Source organism: Sitophilus oryzae, unplaced genomic scaffold, assembly GCF_002938485.1.
Source record: "Sitophilus oryzae breed Bouriz unplaced genomic scaffold, Soryzae_2.0 scaffold_469_pilon_pilon, whole genome shotgun sequence".
NCBI lineage: Eukaryota > Metazoa > Arthropoda > Insecta > Coleoptera > Curculionidae > Sitophilus > Sitophilus oryzae.
In genome coordinates this window covers 148,098-170,678 of record NW_022147050.1, presented here as the reverse complement: position 1 = coordinate 170,678, position 22,581 = coordinate 148,098, and the positions used below count along the sequence as shown (strand labels likewise).

The window sequence follows — 22,581 nt, the reverse complement described above, 5'->3', positions numbered from 1 at the left end:
TTTCTGAGGTCGAAATATACCACCCCTAAAAATATTTTCACTTATTTAAGACTCTCCCTATATAATACTAGTCAAAGAAACATTCCGCATAAATATATATCGTTCGAAAAGTATAAAAATTCTTTTTAAGAAGTCATAGTTAATCAATTTAAAAAGTTTTTTTTTTGTTTAAATCTGCTTTGTGTATCTTGGGTATCTCCAATTTGGTAGGTTTATTTTTTATATTATTTGTCTGTAAATATTCAGAATTAGGACACTCTATTCTATATCCCTTATAATTTGGTAACAAAATCCTTAGCCGGATATTGCTAATAACCGTCTCCAATTAGCATGACTAAAACAAGACTAATTGTCCTGAATATAGCCAACAATCGAGCCAGATGGGGATTGAACAGTGCGGGGCAACAACAGAATTGATCTCTTTGTCTATGTCCTTAAGGACTTAGCTGAAGTTTATTAGGCACTTAAAGGACGAAGGGCAACCTCGTTGACAGGTTTCCTCTATTTAAAGGTCAACCATAGATTAATAATAGCACTAAATCTTGAATTGTATCAATTAAAGCAACTGTTTTGTTTATAAATTGCAATAAAACTAAATTAAAGTAGAATAATACTACCAAATCATTATAGAACACAAGTCAAATATTGATATTAAGGACCTTAAAAACTATAACTCCAGGGTGGTCGAAATTGGTCTGTTTTAACAAAGAAAACCTGTTTCCTGGCAAGATAGAGCAAAACCGTCATAGATGTCATGAGCTCGATTTCTTAGACACGTTTAATGGCGTAAACCGCCTGTTGATATTTTCACTGCCAACTGAGATACGGGGTCTTTTTGAATTTTTTATCATTTGAAAAATTGCCTATAACTTTTGTATTTCACGGAATAATAAAATTCTGTAAAAACGTTCTGAAGGCACTTTTTTAAGCACAATCCAGTGGCGTAGTCAGTTTTTCTCTCGAGTTGCTCTTTTTGTCAGAAATATTAAAAAATATAATTTTTTAAATGGAAATCATAGTGGGCTATGAACTTAAAAAAATGCTGGCGTTTAATCCTTTCCAACGATATAAATTTATGGGTATTTATTTCTAAGAATGAGAGAAATATTAGGTTTTTTATCTTTATATCGAAGCGGGCCTTGATTTTGTGTTGACCTCTTTGCCTAATTATTTTTTTATAATTTTATATTGTATATTATTATTTATCTGCATAATTAAAGATTTTTGAAAAGGTAAATTAACATTTTAGAAAACTATATTCGTCACTCAAAAAATACGTGTTTTTAGTTTTGTTCTTTGTTTATTGTATCGGTTTCAATTGTTATTACTAATACTAATATAGAAAAAAAAAATATTTCTCTCATTCTTAGAAATAAATACCCATAACTTTAAATCGTTGGAAAGGGTTAAATGCCAGCATTTTTTTTAAATCATAGCCAACTATGATTTATATTTAAAAATTATATTTTTTATTATTTCTAATAAAAAGAGCAAGCATAGAAAAAAACTGACTACGCCACTGGATTATTCTTAAAAAAGTGCAACGTTTTTACAGAATTTTATTATTCCACGAAATAAAAAAGTTATGGGCAATTATCAAAATGGTAAACAATTCAAAAAGACCCCGTATCTCAGTTGGCAGTGAAAATATCAACAGAGGCAGTTTATGCCATTAAACCTGTCTCAGAAATCGAGCCCATGACATCTACGTCGGTTATGCTCTATCTAGTCAGGAAATAGGTTTTCTCTGTTAAAACAGACCAATTTCGACCACCCTGTACAGGGTGTCCCATTCTGTTATTAGTGAAGATAGAAGGGTGCGGTTTGCACAAACCTGTCTCACTTTTTTGTCAAACGGAAGATGCCGTAAACAAAATTTTCAGAGCCCTCTTCGTTTCCGAGCTACAGGGTCTTTTTGAAAGTTTTGCAATTTGAGACACCCCCCGTATCTCTGTTATGGTTAAAGGTATCGAGAAGGTGAAAACTGTTTATTGTAGAACTTTTTACGTAGAATACAGTGGCGTAGTCTGGTTTTCTACCAAAAAAATATTTTTAAAAATATGAACTAAAGTTATGTTTTTTTAAATGGAACACTCTGTATATTTATAAATCATATGATGTGTCTTGCCATAAGCTTCTCAAAAATATATATCACTCTATATTTATTTTCACTATTTACTGCAATATTTAAAAGTTTTTATTAAAAGATCATATTTATTAGTAGGCCATGATTGATAATAAAAGAAACTAAAGAATTATTAAAAGTATACTGCTATCTGTCTCTTGTTTTATTTTGGGAGCCGCTAATAAATTCTTTATATATTAGGGAAACTTAACTCCCTACCGCTATTTGTAAATCTTGGAATACGTGTATACGTACGAATAATCTATCGTATCGGAAATTTTAGATATTCCTTTAGCTAATTTACGTGAAATATACTTTCAGCAAGATGGGAAACATAACTCATGAAAATATTAGAATACTGTTAAATTATTATTTTTCAAATCAATGAATTGGAACCAATGAACACATATTTATAGCCTCCTCGATTCCCGGATTTTGCCGTTCTCGATTTCTGATTTTGAGGATTTTTGAAATACGAAATATATCGTGGGCACTACAACAATGTCGAACACCTGAAAAATGCTTTAATAATTCAAGCTTTTAGATATTTGCAAACCCATTCCGTTATAAAAAAAAAGAAAAATATATTCACAGGTTCAGTGGTAACAGTTATTTCAAAAGTAAAATATACCAATCCCAAATAAATTTTAATATGTGTATGACTATTTTAGTAAATATCATTTTGATTTTTTGTTATTTATCACGGCCTACTAATAAGAAAATGATATATTTTAAATATTGCAGTAAATAGTGAAAATAAATATAGAGTGATATATATTTTTGAGAAGCTCATAACAAGACAGATCATATGATTTATAAATATATAGGTTGTTCCATTTGAGAAAACATAACTTTAGTTCGTATTTTCAAAAATATTTTTTTGGTAGAAAAACAGACTACGCCATTGTATTCCACGTAAAAAATTCTACAATAAGCAGTTTTCGCCTTCTCGATACCTTTAACAATAACAGAGATACAGGGGGTGCCCCAAATTGCAACATCTTCGAAAAGACCCTGTAGCTCAGAAACTAAGAGGGCTATGAAAATTTTGTTTGCAGCATTTTCCGTTTCACGAAAAAGTGGGACAGGTTTGTGCAAACCACACCCTTCTATCTTCACTAATAACGGAGATACCCTATGATTTCAACCAAAATGGGACACACTGTACACTCAGATTCAAAAAAAGCAACTTCTTAGCGTTGATTTCCCAAAATAAACTTATCAAGTAATGAACTTCAATAATAAAAATAACAATATCATCTAATTTTTATATTAATGAGTTTACAATCATTCAAGATACTTACATTGGTTCCTCAAATCCAGCTGGAAAAACGTTTCTTCTCGACACAGTGTGTTCTTTGATAGACAGCATAGAACACTTGACATGGACTGTTTCTCTAGTTTTTGGTTGACCTTGAGCTTCATTTTTTTCCACTATCAGTGTCTGGTAGTATATTTTTTTCCCCTGGAAAAAAAAGAATGAAAAATACTATAATATTTTCTTTCTGTAAATAAATCTCAACCTTATGACATGAAAATTTTATAAAAATAGTAATATATTTTTTTACAACCACATCATTAATTAAGAAATAAAGATAATATTTTATTTAAAAAAATAAATAAATATGCGAAAATTTGTCGTTTTCTATTTTGGCATTTCCATATCTATAGTTACCGGTACCAAAGAATATTATAGTTAACACAAAGAATTATCTTTGCCGGTACCAGTGGCTGTTATGGCGCAAACCTTCAACAGCAAAGCAAATAATTAAGTGACAGTTTTGAATTTCTCGTTCGTTTTTTCGAATTTATACAGGGTTGTTCACCACATACGACACGGAGTATTGTAGCTAAACGATGAGATTTTTACAAATTGTAAGTTTTGGGTTCGATGAAGGACTATTAGAGGTACAATTTAAAAATAATTTTACAAGATACAGAGTGTCCCAAATAAGTTAAAAATAACAAAGTTGTATTTTTTTAAATGGAACACCCTGTATATTATTACATTTTTAGTTTCTACGATTAAAATAAAGGTAAATTTGATTAAGATTTATTATACTTAAACCTTACCGTTTTTGAAATATTTTCAAGTTTGTGAAATTGCAGTAAAAATTTTAAGGCTTCATTTCTCCAAGGGTATCAAAGTTTTTAATACTAAATATTTACTGAAGTTTATTTACTGATCAGTTATTGTGTTACAATAATAAAAATAATACTACCTTATACAGAGTGTCTAAAAATTTATTTTAAATAATTATTAGCTTCAAACGGCAATAACTTGTTTAATTTAAATGGAACACCCTGTATATTTTACGAGAATCAGATGCACAATTTAATTGTCTATCAAATTATATTATACCATTTTTTACCTCTCTCTTTAAGTTTCCGTAGAAAATGCATTTTCTTGTAATTTAGAACTTATTTATCAATATACCCATGGACTATTGACATTTTAGATTATTTTTAAAGATGTACCAAATTTTTAAAGAGTACAGATACTAATATTGTCGATATAATTCGTTTATTTCATTAAAAAATAAAAAAAAACTGTTTAAATATTTGTTAAAGAGGACCAATTAATATGATTCCAGTATTCAAACTACATTAACTGACTGTTTGCGTTGATTAATAATAATTGAATTTTGTATGGGCATTAGACAGTGTGATAAAAAGTAACACCTTAAAAATGATATTTCATTTTTTAATAAATGCTTATTTATAACAACAAAGACTTTAATTTGATAACTCATTATTATATTGATTTCTGACTCAAAAATCCACATTTATTTATAATAATTTATTAACGAACACAATTAAGTATGTCATTAATTAGTATATGGGCGGAAATAATGGTGTTATATTTAATTAATGGTATACTCTTTTATAAAGATTTAAATAGTTTTCTTTTTGCATACAAATGGGCTAGTAATATTATCGTTTTGCTAAAAACGATAATATTACTAGTTTGTACATTTTGTACATTTGTTGCTTTAAAAACAATCTAAAATGTCAATAAGTATTCCATGGATATATTGATAAATGAGGTCTAAATTATAAGAAAATGCATTTTCTACGAAAACTTGAAGGGATAGGTAAAAAATGGTATAATACAATTTGATAGACAATTTAATTGTGCATCTGATTCTCCTAAAATATACAGGGCATTCCATTTAAATTAAAGAAGTTATTGGCGTTTGAAGCTAATAATTATTTAAAATAAATTTTTAGACACTCTGTATAAGGTAGTATTATTTTTATTATTGTAACACAATAACTGATCAGTAAATAAACTTCAGTAAATATTTAGTATTAAAAACTTTGATACCCTTGGAGAAATGAAGCCTTAAAATTTTTACTGCAATTTCACAAACTTGAAAATATTTCAAAAACGGTAAGGTTTAAGTATAATAAATCTTAATCAAATTTACCTTTATTTTAATCGTAGAAACTAAAAATGTAATAATATACAGGGTGTTCCATTTAAAAAAATACAACTTTGATATTTTTTATTTATTTGGGACACTCTGTATCTTGTAAAAATATTTTTAAATTGTAGCTCTAATAGTCCTTCAACGAACCCCAAACTTACAATTTGTAAAAATCTCATCGTTTAGCTACAATACTCCGTGTCGTATGTGGTGAACAACCCTGTATAACATAGAAAACCAGAATGTTGTCGGAAAGTTCTGATAATGAAAACTATTTTAATACTGGTTCTCCACCAGAACTTACAGAAGCTGCAAAAGGAGCAAAAGCCAGTTTACTTCCAGAGAAAAGTAGGGAGCGATATGAAATAGCATTGAAAGTATACGAAAAATGGTGTGCCGAAAGAAATTCTAAGAATATTGCTTGAGAGACAGTCTTGATGGCATATTTTAGCGACATGGCAAGGCAGAAAAAGCCATCTACTCTTTGGGCTACGTACAGCATGATACGGACAATGCTAGAATTAAGGGAAAAGACTGACATCAAAATATCACAAACTCGTCGCTTTTTTAAAACGCCAGAATGTAGGTTTTAAGTCAAAGAAGTCTATTAGCATTTTTACCTTCAACAAATAAATGTATTAAAATTTTCAATTATTATTGTTAATCTTCTTGTTTATTTTTGTTGATGTTAGATAAGTATTTAATAAAGATATTACAGCAATATTTTGCTTAATTAAATGACGCGAGAAATAAGAAAAACCGAGTGAAGGAAATGGAAGAAATGTAGATAATTTGACTTTCAAATTTTTTAAAAGTCAGTAATGTCAGTATTACATAATATGTGGTTGTAAATAAAAACTTTTAAACGCATTTCTTTGGAAGTTTTTAATTGGAAAGTCCGGCAAAGATTAAATCTTATGGTAATTTATCAATTAAGGCGATACGAAGCTAACAGCCTGCGTTGGTTATTTCCTCGCAAAAACAACAAAGCTTGAAGCTAGCTGTTTTTGTACCAGTATAGCTGCTTTCTCTGAAGCTTAAAACGTAGATAAGGCCATAGGTAATGCAAAATTTTCTTGTGCGTGTCGAGAAGTACCGAAGAAAAAAATACTTGTTGAGTTTTTATGTGTTTTGTTGTTTAGTCGATCTTGTAATGATAATAAGTCTTTTTATCTTTGAATAATCAAATATGTTTAAGTATACTGGGTGTCCTGTAATATAAAGCTTGATTCGGAATCTCAAAATTAGTGGAATAAATTAGTCGGCTACGCCTCGGCCGCAAATTTCAGATGAGGACAATAGAGCTGCTAAGGAAACATGGTGTATTGTGAATGAGTTAAGAAACAAAGCTTCTTCGTCTAGCAATATCTCTACCTCGCCTGAGAACCTTAACGATTACTTTGTAAATGTAGCGAAAAACTTAACTAATACCATATGTCCTCCTATGATCCACTTTCTTATCTCTCTAATGATAATGTAAACTTACACAGTTTCTTTTTTTCGCACGTAGTTCTTGAAGAGCTTCGCAGTACAATTAATACCATCAAAAATAAATCCTCTTCTGGGACAGACGGGCTAACTTTAAAAATGTTTTCGAATTTGCCAGAAAGCACTCTGAATCACCTAACAACTTTAATAAACATGTCGTTCCAAAATCATTCCACTGCACAAAGGAGGAGACAAAGATGAAGCTTCTAACTATCGCCCAATTGCACTCCTTCCAACGCTATCTAAGATCATAGAAAGGTTGGTTAAAAGCAGGCTGGTATCTTTTCTGTTTAAGTACAAAATACTTACTGAATATCAATTTGGATTTCTAAGCAACAAGTCCACAAATGACGCTATGTTTTCCTCCTTAATAAAGTTTACTCCAGCCTAAACAACCATCATTCTACAGCAACAATTTTCTGTGATTTTTCTAAGGCGTTCGATTGTGTAAATCATAAGATCCTAATTAATAAACTGCAGCACTATGGGTTCAGGGGATCATCTCTCGAATGGTTTAAGTCGTATCTGAGCAACAGAAGTCAACTTGTGAGGGTGGATACCACGTTGTCTTCTAGCAAGCCAATAGAATGTGGAGTACCACAAGGCTCAGTACTAGGCCCTATTTTGTTTCTTCTTTTTATTAACGACATTGCTAACATAAACATCAGTGGCAAAATATGTCTTTTTGCGGACGACACTAGCTTCACTTGGAGCAACAAGGACATCGCGGCACTTCATAGGATTATATCAAATGACTTAATCACCATTAAATCTTGGTGCGATTCGAACCTCCTGAGTCTCAACATTTCTAAAACTAAGGCTTTGTCGTATAAAAACTCGTTGCAGCCTTTTGTACTTGACAACACCACCATTGACGTCGTAAAATCCGTAAAATTCTTAGGGCTTGTTGTGGACAATTCTCTGAAATGGGACATACATATCGAAGCTTTGTCGAAAAAATTGAGCTCTGCCTGTTTTGCATTAAGGTCTGTTTCTAAGGAGCTTAACTTGTCAGTGGCTAGAACTGTTTATTATGCACTTTTTGAGTCGCACCTCAGGTATGCCCTTCCATTCTGGGGTACGTGTTGTGCGGCTCAATTTGACCGCATTTTCAAGCTCCAGAAGAGAGCTGTTCGATATTCACTGGGACTAAACAGCAGAACTCATTGCCGGGGCTTTTTTAGAGAATTAAAAATATTGACTCTTCCTTCCTTATTTATATTTGAATCCGTTTGCCTAATACGTAAACATGTATCAGCTTCTCAAGAAAGGCCATCTCACACTTATCCACTCAGGAACGCGGAGCAAGATCTTTATCTACCTACCCCACGCTCAGAGTTAGTTAAAAGTTCAATATTATACAACTCGAAAAAAATGCACAATCACCTGCCATTTGAAATCAAATCCATAACATCATTTTTTTCATTTCGCAAAGCATTGAACTCTTATTTACTAGACAAGGCTTTCTACGCCGTAATGAATTATATATGAATTGAAAATCGAATTTGATCTTGAAAACACTGGTCTAATGTTTGCTATTGTTATATTTACTAATGACATCGAAATTAATTTATTTAGAGGTCATTGATATTTTGCTATAAACTGGCTAAATATTTTTGAATATTATTTTAATTTTTTTGTTCTTTGACATTGTAAACATTTATATATGTTTATTTTAACAATAAGACTGACAATATTATTTGTATAATGTTTTGTATTATCTTTTGTTTGTTTGTTTGTGTACCTTGTTTTTTTTACTTTGTTTGTTAGTTTACCTTTGTCCACAAATTGAAAATTTTTTTGACAATAAAGGCATTTATTTATTTATTTATTTATTTAAAGATCATACGGCCGAGGTGCACACTAATTTTTTTAAGCGAGTGTATTTTGAAGTAGGTAACAATTTTTTTTACAATTTTGTTTCTAAATCAAGACGAACCTGGAAGATTACATTCAAATTTTTATTAACCAAATGAAAAGTGTATTATTAAGTAACAAAGATGTGTACAGAATTACTTACAGTATTATAAACAGAAGTTGAGTTATAAAGAAGTTAATAAATTAGGGCTTTATTCGCTATTTATTGTTATGTTAAATGTACATTTATTACATTTTGAAAAAGTAATACCACTTTTAGACATGACATTGGCATTCTTGTTGGGAAGCTGCTGACTGAAGTTCCATTTAATTCAATTTCTTTGGAATTATTTTGATCAGAAAAACGTATACCTGAAGTACCTTTTCCTCCTGACAGAATTCTATTTGAAATTTCCTCCTTTCTTGAAATGTAGCCTTCTGCTACAGAGCTGGATATTAGACTTTCAACCTCCGTGGCTTTTTAACATTAAAATATTCGCCCCTGTTTCAACCAAGAGAGAGGCTGAACTTCCTCTAAAAGAATGACCCGTATATTCATTAGTATTTGGTAATTGTAGATACTGTGCAATAAGTGATGGGATTTTTCCAAATGTATGAACACCAATTACCGCCGACGCCCTCCGGGAAGCCATCAAGGAATCACTTCCACCGATAACTTCAATCTCAATATTGGAAGCTGAACAAGGCTGGACACAATTAAGGGATGCGATTCATAAAACCAGCGAAGCAGTACTGGAAAAGTCGAACAGAAAGAAACAACCAGACTGGTTTAACGAAAATCAACCGCATATACAGGCTTTGTTGGAACAAAAGCATAGAGCACATCAAGCAGTCACTGCAAATCCACATAATCCAAGACTGGTAGACAACTTTAAAGCAGCCAACAACACGCTTCGAAGAGAACTACGCCAAGTAAAGGATAACTGGTGGTCACAAAAAGCGAATCAGAACAGTACACCAACAGGCTGTAAAAGAAGTATACGGTCCAACTAAGAAGGTAAGCTGCCCAATCATGGTTCAAAATGGCGAACTTCTAAAAGAGGAAAAAAAAATCAGAAATCGCTGGAAAGAACATTACAGTCATATCCTTAACCAAGAAAACAACCCCAATATGGAAGCACTAAACACAATACCTCAGTATAACAGCCTCGATGTATTAGACATCCCAATAACAGAACAAGAAATAAAGACCTCCATAAAACAGCTTAAAAACAGCAAATCAGCTGGCTGTGACGCGATTCCGGCGGAAATCTATAAGTGTGCAAGTAAAGAACTTATTGGTCATCTTAAGGCTCTCTTCGATGTCGTATGGGAAAGCGGAAAGGTGCCTCAGGATTTTCGCAACGCGAATAGAGTGAATATATTTAAGAACAAAGGAAGTGCATCAGACTGCGGAAATTACCGGGGAATTTCGCTATTGGCTATCGGCGGAAAAATTCTTGCAAAAATAATGTCAAACCGCCTGCACCCATATATAAAAAAAATTCTTCCAGAATCGCAAACGGGTTTTCGTACCAACCGCGGCACCGCCGATTTCATATTTTCCATCCGTCAACTACAGGAAAAAGTAAAAGAGCAGCAGTCTAAACTTTATGTTGCATTCATCGATCTAACAAAAACCTTCGACTTTGTGAACAGAGATGCGCTTTGGGCAATTATGGAAAAGTTCGGAGTACCCAACAAATTTCTTAAAGTGTGTAAAAGCCTCCATAACAACAAGTCAAGAGTGCCACATCATGGATCACTGAGCGACCCATTCCTAACAAATACAGGAGTTAGGCAGGGGTGTGTCTTAGCGCCTCTCCTATTCAACATATTCATGGCAGCGCTCTCCATTATAGTGGACAGCAAACTGCAGGAGAGAGGATTTAAAAAGACTGAGAGCAAAAACACGTACAAAATTTATCACAGAACTTCAATACGCTGACGACTGCGCTCTAGTTGCAAACACGGTACAATAATTACAAGAAATGTTGAACACATATACCTGGGCATACGAGGCTTTGGGCCTTAAGCTAAACATCGACAAAACTAAAATCATGTGCACTCCCCGGGAAGGTCACAACAATGCTATAAAAATCGAAGAACTATTGGAATATGTGGCGGAATTCGATTACCTTGGCAGTTTGATTTCGGGAAAGGACAATATTGACTCTGAAATTCAGCACAGGATTAGTAGCGCCTCAAGAGCATTCTGGAAATTAAAAGACAGGGTTTTCTACAATCATGACTTGAGTACAAAAACAAAACTTGCAGTATACCGAGCAATTATAATCCCCACAATGTTATATGGGAGCGAAACCTGGGTGCCTTACCGCCGACACATGAACGCATTAAACAAGTTGCAACAGAGACACCCTAGACAACTCTTAAGAGTCCGGTGGTTCCATCATGTCTCAAACGTATCGGTCTTTGAAAAAACTGCGAGAGTATTGAAGTCATGGTCACAAAATCCCACTTAAGATGGGCTGGTCACGTATGCAGAATGCAAGAAAACCGCATACCAAAATCTCTGCTTTACGGTGAGCTTGTAGACGGTAAGAGGAGGCCGGGTGGACAACTAAAAAGATACAAGGACATTTTCCACGAAAATTTAAAGGGAATTAACATGCAGAATGAGTGGGAAAAAGCAGCTCATAATAGAACTCAATGGAGAAGGGTTGTAAACTCAGTTAACAGCGGCAACCAAAAAATAAAGAGGCAACAAAGCAATGAGATTTTTGAATGTCCGGAGTGCGGTAGGCAGAGAACATCACGTATCGGGCTTTTCAGTCACAGAAAGAAAACGCCTTACGTGACCATCTTCTTTATGTGTGTCGAATACTCGTCAGCGAGTAACGGCTGTATGTATGTCTAGAATACTTTCCTTGGCGATAATTTATAAAAAACGTTTGATAACGTACATTGAAAGGTCGTAAATTTAGGTATTTTCGAATAAGCTGTAGGGCACTTATATTTTTAATTATTTCATCAGTTATTGTAAATACTCGTTTTTGTCTTGAATATCATTTATAGACAACTGCCTTAGTTCATTTCGTCTATAAGCACCAGTCAATCCAATTATCAAGCAAACCTGAAAATGTCACAATATAGTTATAAGAGGAATGAACTTTAAAAATATTATGTTTTATTACCTTCCACATTAAGTAGTTCTTATCTGGAGCTTCTGTTAAGAATTTATTGATATCCTCTCCGACTTTTTCGCTTTGTAACCTACATTTTGCTTTTTCAAGAAAGCATTCAGTTTTGAAAACTTGCTGATATCAATGTTAATTTTGACCATAATTGTTGATTTTAACATCGAGTATACGGACCATAATGTTGATGATTTTGAAACCTTGGTCTTTTCCAGAAAAAAATGCGAGGAGTACTTCTTCTTTTAATTTTTTAATATTATGTATGTTGCACCATTTCATAAAAATGTCATACTGTTTTAAGTAAATTTGCCTGGATTTTTCAGGTAATAAATTTAGAGTGGCTGCATTGGCGGCTTCATAAATTTCAGCTGGATTGTTTTATACTTATATTTTATTTTTAACTGTTTTGTATCACAGTATATCCCGTATAACGTGGTTTTTATTATTTGTTAGTTATTTATTTTAAATTTTATTTCACTGATAGAAACGGAAAGCTTGTAAATAAATAGCCTAGCAACGGAACCTTTTCTTTTGTTTTATGGGTAAATAATCCAAACATGCAAATTAAGTGTGTCTAGTAGGCCGCCTTTATAATTTAACAATCTTAACGTAAGGACGTGGAAATAACTCAAATAAGTAAATTAAATGTGTCTAGTAGGCTGCCCTCATAATGATTTTGTTTGCAAAAGCAGCCAAAAAAGATACACTTTAGGGACCTTTGAATAAGAAGACTAAGGAAGGAGCATATCAAAAATCTTAGGTACACCGCAATGGGCTTCAAATATGGCCGACTTAAATTCCGGTTTATCAGTGTCGTTCTAATTTTATTTAAAAAATGTAAAACTATGATGTAGGGTAGACGTGGGGTAGACTCAATAATTTGTTGTTTTATTTTACGTTGTGAATAAATGTTGGTAGTTATTAAAATTGTTATAAAAATATATAATTCTAATAAAAATAGATAAGTTATAATAAGTATTTATTAACACAAACATCCGATACGCTACTGAAGCAGGTAAGTCAAATTAACGTATCTAAATTCTTTAACATCTAATCTTTGACAAGTAATAAATAAAAGCTAAAATGCAAGAAAAATATATAATTTAGTTAATTTAAGTGAATTTCATAAATGATCGGTTTACTACACGTATGTATATTATATAGTCACTTATTAGCGAAAAGTTGTTCCATTATTTCACTCAATTTTTGCCGAGATCTACCGCACGCTACACAACCAACTATTTTAGAGTCTTTTTCGATAAATCGCGATAATGTCACTGTTAATTTAAGTTCTGCCACAATTTCCATCTAGATTTACTACCTTTATACAACTGTCAGTAGTAGAATAAATAATAAATAACATAAAATCAGCTCCGTAAAGACTGACAAATCCACAAAATTTCAAATCAAATTCAAATGTGTCAAATGAATCGTCAAACAGAACTGTCAAGGATCCCCACCCTAGAGAGCTTTTATGGTGCCTTTTCCGCCCACCATGCATGAATACATGGATAGCATTATGCTCCTTCCTTAGTCTTCTTATTCAAAGTTAGGGACGTTAATAGATCCGTAAAACTTCATTTTTTGTGACATTCGCTTAAAAAAATTATTTTTAAATTTAAAAACATTTACAGACGTTTGGAATCGTGTTTTCCAATGGTTTTTCGGTGTGGACTCGCCTTAAAACGCCGGTTGCCGGAACACATCCTGCAAAAGTCGTATCCCCGTAACTTATTGGTCGGCAATGTGTGTATTTTAAAGCGCATTCGCATTAAGTCGCCATAAAACGAAATGCCAGCCATCGTTATGGCCGTTTAAAAGTAATGTTTATTTTAATTTATTAATAATAACCGATGTTCTTCACGTTTCGAAGCCATTTGAAGACTGGGGTCCGTTATGTTAACTGGTAGAGAACGATTGTTCGAAGAAAGATCCGCAAATACCTAAAAAATCTATATACATTTGCTAACAGATAATAATAATTATTTTCTAAAAAATTGTTAAGAAACACTATAAAATAAAATTGATTCCGCAAAAACTTAGTTTTGTGCTAAATATATATAATTCTAATGCAAATAGATAACCAAAAATATCCTATGGGTATTTCGCCACTGGAAGAAAATTTACCAAATAAAATAGTTATATTTAAAGTAAATAGTTTTTTTAACTTGATATTGTTACGTGTTTCGTCGGTTTGTGGATAGAAAGTCTAATTTATTTAAACACAATTTATTTTACACTAAGTAAAAAAACAATAACGATAAAACTACTTAAAGAACTATTTACAACTTATTTACTATTTATCTAAAAGGAATTTATTTTGAATTTAGCGCGGTAACTGTACACTTATATTTTTTTTTAAATTGAACACCCTGTATGTATTTTTATTTTTTTATTTTATTTTCTTTGTTACGGGCTTTCGAAAAATATAATGTACAGGGTGGGTCAAATTCGACGCTTTTAAATGGAAACACCCTTTTCTATAGGAGATAGACGAAAACTAATATCGGTGTCTGGAGCTCAATTTTCATCAAAAACATGATGGTGAAAACCGCACATCAATATCTGTTACCGTTTCGGAATTACGGGGTGTTTTTCAAAAATGTGCATTTTTAACAAATCGCTGTAACTTTTTTGCTATGGAAAATTTTGTATTTCTATGAAAACATTTCCAAAGCACCTTTTTACGTAGAATTTAATGCTCTAAGTATAGAGTTATCAACAGAAAATTTGATTTTTTATTTGGGACACCTTCTATATTTTTAATTAACTGAAAAGAATTTAAAATTACTTTTCCAAAAATATAGCACACTTGATATTTTGTTATAATCCTCTTCGAAATACACAATTAAAACAACAAATCGCTGTAGCTCAAACAAATCGCTGTAACTTTTTTACTATGGAAAATTCTGTATTTCTATCAAAACATTTCCAAATCACCTTTTTACGTAGAATTTAATGGTTTAAGTATATTTTTTTTTAAATTAATAATTTAAGAGTTATCAACAGAAAAATTGATTTTTTATTTGGGACACACTCTATATTTTTAATTAATTGAAAAGAAAAAGAAATTACCTTTCCAAAAATATAGCACACTTAATATTTTATTATAATACCCTTCGAAATACAGAATTTTTAAAAGTTCGCCACTTTTAACTAGTAGGCTTTGGACACCTTATTGATGATATGTCCTTAATGGAATTCGAAAACATATTTTTCCAGCAAGACGACGCACCGCCTCTGAACGCTGAAATATCAGCAAATTTTTACAGCCAATTTCAAGAATAATTGAATAGCTAACGAAGATCCCAGCCGTTGGCCGTCGAGGCCGCCTGACTTAGTGCCCATGGATCTAATCCTATGGATATATTTGCGGAAGAATAAAGGTCTCTTGGTCCTTATTCTTCCGTATAAACTAGACAAGAATTAGAAATACTTAGCAGTTATGAGAGGGTATCTTTCACCCCCACCGAGTTAATGAATTCCGCGAGAAATGTTCAAAAACTGCCCCGTCTGTCCATAACAGAAGACGGTCGATATGTCGAACACCTGTAACAAAATCTCATGTCCTGGTTTGCTATTTATTTTTATTGTTATTAGATATAGTTTAAATGTGTTGATGTTGGTTAAATATATTTTAAATTGTTATAAAATTCTGCATCTCTCATAGCAAATATTATTTTCGTTTTAATTAATGCTCACAGCTAGAATTTTTTTGCATTACAGCCGGTGCCGTTCAAAGCCTACTTATTTAAAGAGGGCGAATTTTTATATACTCTATATCTCGAAAAGGAATCGAGCAAAATACCAAGTGTGTTATATTTTTGGAAAGGTAATCTTAAATTCTTTTCAATAAATTAAAAATATACAGGGCGTCACATATAAAAAATCAAATTTTCTGTTGATAATTCTTAAATTATTAATTTTAAAAAAATTATACTTAAACCATTAAATTCTACATAAAAAGGTGCTTTGGAAATGTTTTCATAAAAATACAAAATTTTCCATAGCAAAAAAGTTACAGCGATTTGTTAAAAATGCATATTTTTGAAAAACACCCTGTAACTCCGAAACGGTAACAGACGGTTTTGACAAAAATTGAGCTCCAGACACCGATATTAGTTTTTGTCTATCTCCTATAGAAAAGGGTGTTTCCATTTAAAAGCGTCTAATTTGACCCACCCTGTACTCTATACTTATTTTCATAAACAACGTAAAAAATGCATTATTTCACTTTTTAACGCAGGCGGCCGGTTTAAATTTGATAATTAAAACAATGGAATAATTTATTCGACGGCCAATTTTGGTTATTAGCTATTCCACGTTAGTTTTTGCGTGCGAAATTATTGCACGAGTGCATCGAAAATTTTAATAATTCTAATTGAGAATGCGTTATTTAAAAGCTGCATAAGTTCATTCTCAGTAAAGTTTATTAAAATAACAAGATAAATAATCATCATCATCATGTAGCCATCGTTGTCCACTGCTGAACGTAGGCCTCCTCCATATTTCTCCATGTCTCTCGATTTTGGGCCGTCATCATCCAATTTCCAGCAATCCTCTTTACATCATCGGTCCAGCGTGTCGGTGGTCTGCCTCTGCTACGTTTATCTGCTCGGGTCGCCATTCTAACAATCTTCTAGTCCACCTATCTTTAGATGTTCTCGCCACATGACCTGCCCATCTCCATTTCATTCGAGTTACGTGTTCCACTATGTCTTTAATTTTGGTTTTTTGTCTGATAGTGTTATTAGGAATTTTGTCTCTTTTAGTTATTCCAAGCATGGCTCTCTCCATGGCTCTCTGGGCTACTCTTAAACTTTCTGCTGACTTTTTCGTTAATGTTAGAGTTTCCGCTCCATATGTAATTACCGGCAAGACGCATTGTTCATAAACTTTCCTCTTCAAGCATATAGGTATATCACTTTTAAAGGTCTCCCGCAGTTTGCCAAAAGCAGCCCAACCCAAACCTATTCTGCGCTGTATCTCGTGTGTTTGGTTGTTCTTTCCGATTTGTATTTCGTGCCCGAGATATTTGTATATATGTGTTTCTTTTATGTCGGCGTCACCTATTCTGATGTTCTGTGCCAGCACTAAGTTTGTCATTATTTGCGTTTTACTTGTATTTATCCGGAAACTGACTCTTAATGAGGCCTGCACTAATTCTTCGAGCATCTGCTTTGAATCTCCGATGTTATCTAAGACAAGGACGATGTCATCTGCGAATCTGAGATGTGTCAACCTTTCACCATCGATATTTATGCCCCTATTCTCCCAAGAGAGTGATTTCATTACGTATTCAAGGACAGCTGAAAAAAGTTTAGGCGAAATAGTATCCCCTTGTAGAACTCCTCTGCCTACCTCAATTTTATCTGTTGTTTCGTGAAGTTTTACAGTTGTAGTGGCATTACTATATATGTATTCTATAAGCCTTGTATACCTATAATCTACTCTTCCCTGCTCCAATGCTGCTATTATTGATGTTAATTCTACTGTGTCAAATGCTTTCTGGAAATCAACGAACACCAATGCTAGGGGCCTGTTGTATTCCACAGATTTTTCTATCAGGACTTTAATTACTTGAAGATGATCGTTTGTTCCATAACCTTTCCTAAAGCCTGCCTGTTCTCTTGGTTGATAGAAATCTAGTTTACGTTCAAGACGTTTGGCAATGATTTTGGTAAACAGCTTATACAAGTGACAAAGAAGGCTTATCGGCCTATAATTTTCAAGCTCGGTGATATCGCACTTTTTATGGAGAAGTATCGTTATGGCCTTGTTCCATTGAGACGGGGTTATTCCTTTTTCAAGGCATAGATTAAATAAGTCTTTAATCCATTTTAATAATGTTCCTCCTCCGAGTTTTACAGCCTCAATCACTATGCCGTCCTCGTCCCGGGCAAGATAAATAATAATAAACTATTTTAAATTATGTTGATTTAAATTAAAAAGTTAAATAATGCATTTTTACCTTATTTATGAAAAAAAGCATAGATTTATAGAGTATAGTATAGTAAACATATTTACAAAACTTATACAAGGCAATTAAAAGAAAAATACAATATACAGGGTGCTACAAATTCGGGGTGCGAGCATTGGTATCTCGGTAATCGTAATAGATACGAACATGATTAAATTGGGGCAAAGTTTTTACGACCAAAAAGTTTTAAAAATTTCAAGGATTGCTGAGTTTTTTGAAAAAAAAAACGGATTTTTTTGAAAATCAATTTTATTTTTTCCTGTCGTTCCTTACTGTTGCACATTCTCCTATCCATTTTATTATGGCTATCTGATAGTATTTTTAGATATTCAAATTAGCTGATAATTTGTAAGATACAGAGGACTTAATTTTTTTAAATATACGGACCTGCATTTTTTATTTCAGGCTTTGAAAGAAGCCCCAAGTAACGACAGGAAAAAAATAAAATTGATTTTGAAACCTTGGACTTATTCGGCGCCGGGCTTACTAACTGGAATTTAAATTTCCCGCTGGGGATATTCAGCTGGTAGCTCTGCTAAAATCTCATGTTGCCATATTTATTCATCGATTTCCTGACGTTGTCATTCGTTTTGACACTTTAGTTTTGTATCACGAGATTTTGGTTTCAATAAACTCTGTGTTGTAATACTTTAAGCTTAATTTTTTTACTAGCAGACCTTGCAGTCGAACACCGTCCTTTTTAGAACCTCTTTTAGTGCGAAGTGTACAGGGTGGGTCAAATTCGACGTTTTTAAATGGAAACACCCTTTTCTATAGGATATAGACGAAAACTAATATCGGTGTCTGGAACTCAATTTTTGTCAAAAACATGATGGTGAAAACCGCATATCGATATCTGTTACCGTTTTGGAGTTACGGGGTGTTTTTCAAAAATATGCATTTTTAACAAATCGCTGTAACTTTTTTACTATGGAAAATTTTGTATTTTTATGAAAACATTTCCAAAGCACCTTTTTACGTAGAATTTAATGGTTTAAATATAATTTTTTTTAAATTAATAATTTAAGAATTATCAACAGAAAATTTGATTTTTTAAATGGGACACCCTGTATATTTTTAATTTATTGAAAAGAATTTAAAATTACCTTTCCAAAAATATAACACACTTGATATTTTGTTCGATTCCTCTTCGAGATATAGAGTATATAAAAATTTGCCCGCTTTAAAGGCTTTGAAAGGCACCGGCTGTAATGCAAAAAAAATCCAGCTGTAAGCATCAATTAAAACGAAAATAATATTTGCTATGAGAGATGCAGACTTTTTAATCATTTAAAATATATTTAACCAACATCAACACATAACAATAAAAACAGATAACAATAAAACAGATAACAATAAAAATTAATAGCAAACCAAGACATGAGATTTTGCTACAGGTGTTCGACATATCGACCGTCTTCTGTTATGGACAGACGGGGCAGTTTTTGAACATTTCTGGCGGAATTCATTAACTCAGTGGTGATGAAAGATACCCTCTCATAACTGCTAAGTATTTCTAATTATTATCTAGATTATACGGAAGAATAAGGAACCTTTATTTTTCCGCAAATATATCCATAGGATTAGATCCATGGGCACTAAGTCAGGCGTCCTCGACGGCCAACGCTGGAATCTTGGTTAGCTATTCAATTATTCTTGAAGGTGGATGCAAAAATTTTCTGATAACTTCAGCGTTCAGAGGCGGTGTCTTGCTGGAAAAATATGTTTTCGAGTTCCATTAAGGGCATATCATCAATAAGGAGTCCAAAGCCTACTAGTTAAAAGTGGCAAACTTTTAAAAATTCTGTATTTCGAAGGGGATTATAACAAAATATCAAGTGTGCTATATTTTTGGAAAGGTAATTTTAAGTTCTTTTCAGTTAATTAAATATATAGAGGGTGTCCCAAATAAAAAAATCAAGTTTTCTGTTGATAACTCTTAAATTATTAATTTAAAAAAAAATATACTTAAACCATTAAATTCTACGTAAAAAGGTGCTTTGGAAATGTATTTCTAAAAATACAAAATTTTCCATAGGAAAAAAGTTACAGCGATTTTTTAAAAATGCATATTTTTGAAAAACACCCCGTAACTCCGAAACAGTAACAGATATCTATGTGCGGTTTTCACCATTATGTTTTTGATGAAAATTAATCTACAGACACCGATATTAGTTTTTGCCTATCTCCTATAGAAAAAGGTGTTTCCATTTAAAAGCGTCGAATTTGACCCACCCTGTACAAGATAGCTTAATAGCCGTAAAAACTCATCGCAACTTTATTAGAATATTTTGAACGGGGAAAGCGGTAGTAATGGACTTATATGTCCCTTAATTGCTTTTAAGGAAGTGAGTTTTGTTGATGTACATAACAACTGTTTCTATATTTATGATTAATTTATTTTGGTTTTCTAGAATGTTTTGATTAAAATAAAATATGTAAAAGTGGGCAACGCTGTACCGGTCAAGCTTAATCACATGACTAAAAGTTTATTTGATACGAACTATAAATCTGTTCGCTGGCTACACAACCCTCGTCAACGTGACGTCACAAAGCCCTCGTGGCGCCACGAGGCGTCGGCGTCGCTCTCACGTCGTCCGCTGTTTTGCCAGGCGTCCCGACGGAGGCGTCCATTAACAAATTAATGCAAATTTTACGAGAGTTCGGAGACAGACGAGAGCGAAACGTGCGTCGTGTTTTTGTATATACGATAGTTTCTTGGTGGGCGTTTGCAGGTAAAAAACTTAACCGTAATTTGTAGTGAATTAAATATTTTTAACAGAATACCCAAATTTATGACCCGTAGTGCAGTAAATCCCAAACGACTGGCTGCTATCAACATTTATACCGCTTCCCAAGAAGGCAAACGCGACCAAATGCTCTGATCACGGGATAATCAGTCTGATGAGCCACGTCCTAAAATTCTCCTTAATATCATCCAAACACGTATATACAGGGTGTTTCAAAACAAATGCGAAAAACTTCAGGGGGTGATTCCTTGTTCAAAATAAAGGGTAGTTTGCTTTATAAACGTTGGGTCAAAAGTCAACCATTAGGGAGATATCGCGGTACAAAGATGGCGGAAAAATAATGTTTTTATTTTTTATCTTGAAAACGAAAAGAGATAGACTAATGAAATTTCACGGAAGTATTACTGTTATGAAAACACACTTTCTGGTAATTTTTTCACTTTTTTAAAATGAGTGGAAGGGGTTGAAATAAACTACCCCTATCATTCTTGTTAATGAAATTTAAAGAAAAATCTTATCAAACACATGCAAAAAAAAAATAATTTTGATAGTTTAGTTTATTTAGAAACTTTTTTATCTCTTGTGTTTTTTGATAAAACTCACCGATTTGAAATTAAAAAATGAAATGTAAAGCATTACATATCAGGACAAAAAACATTTTTAGATAAAGAATCTAGTGGGCAGCTGTAATTTTTTTAGGAAAAAATCTAGTCGGCCGCTGTCACTTTTAGGATGTTTCTAATATTGTTTTTATTTGACATTACCCTACTGCAATACGTTATTATCTAAATTATTATTATTATCATTATTATCACTAGATTCTTAATCTAAAAATATTTTTAGTCCTGACATGTAATGCTTTACATTTTATTTTTTAATTTCAAATCGGTGAGTTTTATAAAAAAAAAATACAAGAGATAAAAAAGTTTCTAAACAAACTAAACTATCCAAATTAATTTTTTTGCATGTGTTTGATAAGATTTTTCTTTAAATTTCGTTAACAAGAATGATAGGGATAGTTTATTTCAACCCCTTCCACTCATTTTAAAAAAGTGAAAAAATTACCAAAAAGTGTGTTTTCATAACAGTAATGCTTCCATAAAATTTCATTAGTCTATCTCTTTTCGTTTTCAAGATAAAAAATAAGAACATTATTTTTCCGCCACCTTTGTACCGCGATATCTCCCTAATGGTTGACTTTTGACCCAACGTTTATGAAGCAAACTACCCTTTATTTTGAACAAGGAATCACCCCCTGAAGTTTTTCGCATTTGTTTTGAAACACCCTGTATAGAAAGCTCGATGAAAACGTAGGTGAAACTCAGTTCTGCTTCAGAAAGGGATTGGGCACCAGGGAGGCTCTGTTTTCAATACAAGTCCTAATCCAACGAGCACGCGACGTCAATGTAGATGTCTTTGTGTGCTTCATAGACTTCGAAAAAGCCTTTGATAGAGTTCAGCATGACAAACTCATCTCGATTTTACAGGAATCAGGAATAGACGATAGAAATACAGAGATAATAGCAAAACTTTGCCGTCAACAAAAGGCCGTGGTTCGAATCGAGAACGAAACTTCAGAAGAGTTTAGTGTAAGGAGGGGAGTGCGACAGGGCTGTATATTGTCGCCTCTGCTATTCAATGTGTACTCGGAATATCTATTTAAAGAGGCACTAGATGGCACAGAGGATGGGCTGGTAATAAACGGAGAAATAGTAAACAATTTGAGATATGCAGATGATACCGTTCTGTTGGCCGATACCGCTGAATGTCCCCAAAGGCTTAAAAAAAGGCT

At 32.8% G+C, this 22,581-nt stretch overlaps 1 protein-coding gene across 1 annotated transcript in view; it reads right to left on the bottom strand.

Moving 5' to 3' along the window:
* Positions 1-22,581, bottom strand: part of LOC115886131 — a 183,414-nt gene that overhangs the window by 34,261 nt on the left and 126,572 nt on the right. Inside the window, exon 3 of the mRNA XM_030905204.1 lies at positions 3,430-3,590. Coding sequence (XP_030761064.1) covers positions 3,430-3,590 — 161 coding nt within the window. The remainder of the gene's footprint in view (positions 1-3,429; positions 3,591-22,581) is intronic.